Here is a 3,469-nt window from a genome sequence, read left to right on the forward strand (position 1 = left end):
TGAAACCTCCCTACTAAACTCATCACCATTTTTTTTTCAGCTTCTTTTCAGCATTTTTGAGTGCTGCAGAGATTTAGACCAGTTTAAGCTAAGTCAGGTGTCCATGCTCTGTGCCACTGCCTGCAGGGTAAATGCAACCTCAATTTTCAAAGAGAAAAGGGGCTCTCCTGGGGGCATTTTGAATATCCAAATAAGCTAAAAGTGTCACAATTTTGAGGACACGTTCCAGTAAATTAGAGGCTTGGTTTATAGAAGCTGTGATATTTTGTGGCCGCTATACAGTGATCATCAGAACATACCTAAAGCTAACTGGGCATAACAAAGTATATTTTAATGTGACACATAAAAGGGGGAAAAAAAATCCCTTTCCATTTCCTTTGTATTTACAAAGGTCAGTGACAGGAGACTTTGCTAGGATCTCCACTTCAAAAGTATCTCTAAAATTTATTTCTGCTCCTGAGTGCTCTCATGGCTTATCTTTTGCCTCAAACGTTGCTTGGGAGTGCTGCCCTGTGACTCTCCCTGCCACATGACTCAGTGTTACGGTGGAAACACTTCCCTTTGGGCTTATGCCGAGATGGGAGGAAAGAGGGTGGCAGGGAGTAGATTGCAAAAAAAATAAGCTTTTAGTTGCCCTTAGCCCACGTGAGAGAAATCCTTAAAAAAAGGAGCAGCTCTCTTACAATTGGTTGAATCCAACACATGGTCTAGATGGCACATACAGGTCGAGATGCCAAGAGGCTTGCGCTGTTCTGCTGTCTTGGACACAGACCGCTGTCCCATTGCCCGTGAGCAAGCAGTGCTACGGTTTGCCTTCAGTGCTGGGGTGTGCTGTAGTAGGACACGCCATAGTAAACTACAAGGACAAAGCGCTTGAACTTGGCACTTAGCGTTAAGCACTTGCTCTCGGCTGTGAGCAGACGTGAGACCCCGCACCTTGGGCTAAGTTGGGAACAGTAAACTCTTCTGCTCAGCAAGCAGCATCTGTTAGCTGGAGACTTCCTGGTGCTGTGAACCACAACCTCTGCTTTAGCAGTATTTATTTCCTTTCTCTGTCTTAAATCTTCTGTCTTAAAGGTTCTTCATCATTAAGGAAAGTTTCCTGCTCTACTATGCTGAGAGTGAAAAGAAAAGTTTTGAAAGCAATAAATACTTCAATATCCACCCCAAGGTGAGCGGTGTTGGCATGGGAGAGGGCGTTATTCTGTTTCTAGCTTCCCTCTGCCTCCATGGGCCCAGCAAATGAAGAAAAGGTAAGCCACAAACTTCTCACAGACCTAGGGAAGCCTCAAAAAAACCCAAGAATCACATCAGTACATCTTCAGGTTCCTTAATGATTTAACAGGTACACGACTTAAGTATTTTTTGTAGCTGAATAGTAGGTATATCCCCTTGTTTCCATGGTCTCCTAATCAACTGTGAGAATACTGTTGGCAGAGCCAGTGGTGGGGGTCACAGCTTTGGCTGCTGCTTTTTCCTCACCCATAAGCAGTCACAGTCAGCCCCTGCTAACCCACACGTGCTCAGCCCCCAAAGCACCCTCCCAGCTCTTGCGGTGGGACTCTGTGGTCTGAGTCTGCTTTTACCCTCTGTGGTCACAAGTGCTTCCAAAGGTGCTGATCCCACCCAGCATGGTTAGAGGCAACAGGTCACACATCCGTCCCCACGCAGCACATGTGGGGTGTTGACCCATCATGGATACGCAACCTCTCTCATGGCACCACACTATGAATCCGCAATGTCCGCCCCTGACAACCTCCTCCTTGATAAAAGAGCTCCTGCTCCCATGTTCTAGTTAGCAGCCTTCCTTCCAAGCTGAATGCAGGAGAGCCACCTTTACCCTACTTGGGTACCACATGGAGGTCTGGTGGTGGTGGGAGTCTGTGTGTGTTGTCCTCCTGGGAGAGCCAAGGCATGGCAGGGGCCTGCAAGTGACCAAAGGTGAACGTTCACCTCCTGGTTAGTTCATAGTTATACTCAATTTTGCTGACTGATTGGAGCCCTCTGGTTTATCCCCAGGGTGTCATACCCCTGGGAGGCTGCATCGTGGAGCCCAAAGAAGAGCCCAACATGCCTTATGCCATAAAGATCTCTCATGAAGACTTCCACGTAAGTAGACTTCTCAACAAAACCCCAAAACCCACCCCAAACACAGCAAAACATTTTATTCCTGATGAGCAGAGCTGGATTTGGCAGTCTTTCCCACCCCACGGGGGTATGCTTTTACCCTCTCTGGGCAGACTGTTCCAAAAGAGTGGCTTAGCATCCCAAGTCCCCTCTGGGCTTTGCTACTGCTCCTGCTTTGACAACCAACAAGGAAACGTGGTCTTTCTGACAGCAGGTCTTAATGATATGAGGACCAGAAGACAGATATTCAGGAGCCCTAGAGCTCGTGCTGCCCTATCATTTCATTCCTACCATGATCGCTTGCCGTGTGCATCTCTTTCCAATGTGTGGTAGGCCTGGGTCATGTTCTCCCCCATGTGTTGCCTCCCACAGAGGTGGAAGCCTGCGGTGGGCTCTCCTCCTTCCGTAGCTGTGCAAGCTGTGTCCGGTTTGTGCCTTGAGCGCACAGAGGTGCGTAAGGCACTGGCCTCTCTAATCCGGGTCTTTTTCCCCTCCCTTCCCCTCTTCTAGGGTAACATTGTTCTAGCAGCTGAATCAGAGTTTGAGCAGGGTCAGTGGCTGGAGATGCTACAGGAGTCTGGAAAAGTGTAAGCTTCTCTCTATTCCTTATTCTCTTTGATCTGCTCTGTAGATGTGTAAAGGATAAAGAGGAAGCAGCCTGACTAGAAGGACTATGGGTGGCAGACAAGCTCCCCAGGACAAGTGATCCCTTCGCTTGCCTCCTAGACCCATCCCTTCCCTAAACAAGAATGCTAAAATTGGCACAAAGCTTCCGGCCTTGGTGTGCGGGATGGTATGCAGTGTGACTCTTTGCTAACAACCCCAGGCTGTCACATGTCAAATGCTGACATACTGAGTGGCATCTGCTGTTCCTCTCTCTTACCTTAGAGAGGTGGCACCTGGGACTGAACAGGAACTCTCCTGATCTATTTTGTGGGGGAAGTGAGGTCCACGGGCTTGACAAAGGTGGGGGTCAGAAAACCTCCCTACACTGTAGATGTATGAATTTGGGTAAGGTAAGAGGAGAACAGTCAAGGCACAAAGCAAGGGAGCAGCTTTCTATGTGGCTTTACACCCTGTTGCTGAGTAGGGACCTCACCAGCCTGTCCCTGCTCTCCTGAGCAGCACCAGTTATGCCGGGGGGTCAGTAACAGCCCTGAAGCAATTGTGTGACCGTGGGGTGTGCATCCCTTCTGCCCAGGTCCTAGGGCACTCAGGCCACACAGCAGCAGGATTTGGCCTCTCAAGACAGTTTAATTCTGAAATTAATTCTTGGGGTACTGGTTGATGAAAAGCTGGACATGAGCCGGCAGTGTGCGCTGGCAGCCCAGAAAGCCAACCG

General features: G+C 49.0%; 1 protein-coding gene across 1 annotated transcript in view; it reads left to right on the plus strand.

The window, feature by feature from the left end:
• Positions 1-3,469, plus strand: part of PLEKHD1 (pleckstrin homology domain containing, family D (with coiled-coil domains) member 1) — a gene marked incomplete at its 3' end in the record, with an annotated part of 21,110 nt that overhangs the window by 7,541 nt on the left and 10,100 nt on the right. Inside the window, exons 2-4 of the mRNA XM_010160620.1 lie at positions 1,078-1,171; positions 2,020-2,109; positions 2,638-2,714. Of these exons, the coding sequence (XP_010158922.1) occupies positions 1,078-1,171; positions 2,020-2,109; positions 2,638-2,714 (261 nt within the window). The remainder of the gene's footprint in view (positions 1-1,077; positions 1,172-2,019; positions 2,110-2,637; positions 2,715-3,469) is intronic.

This window comes from Eurypyga helias, unplaced genomic scaffold (assembly GCF_000690775.1).
Source record: "Eurypyga helias isolate BGI_N326 unplaced genomic scaffold, ASM69077v1 scaffold5101, whole genome shotgun sequence".
Classification (NCBI taxonomy): domain Eukaryota; kingdom Metazoa; phylum Chordata; class Aves; order Eurypygiformes; family Eurypygidae; genus Eurypyga; species Eurypyga helias.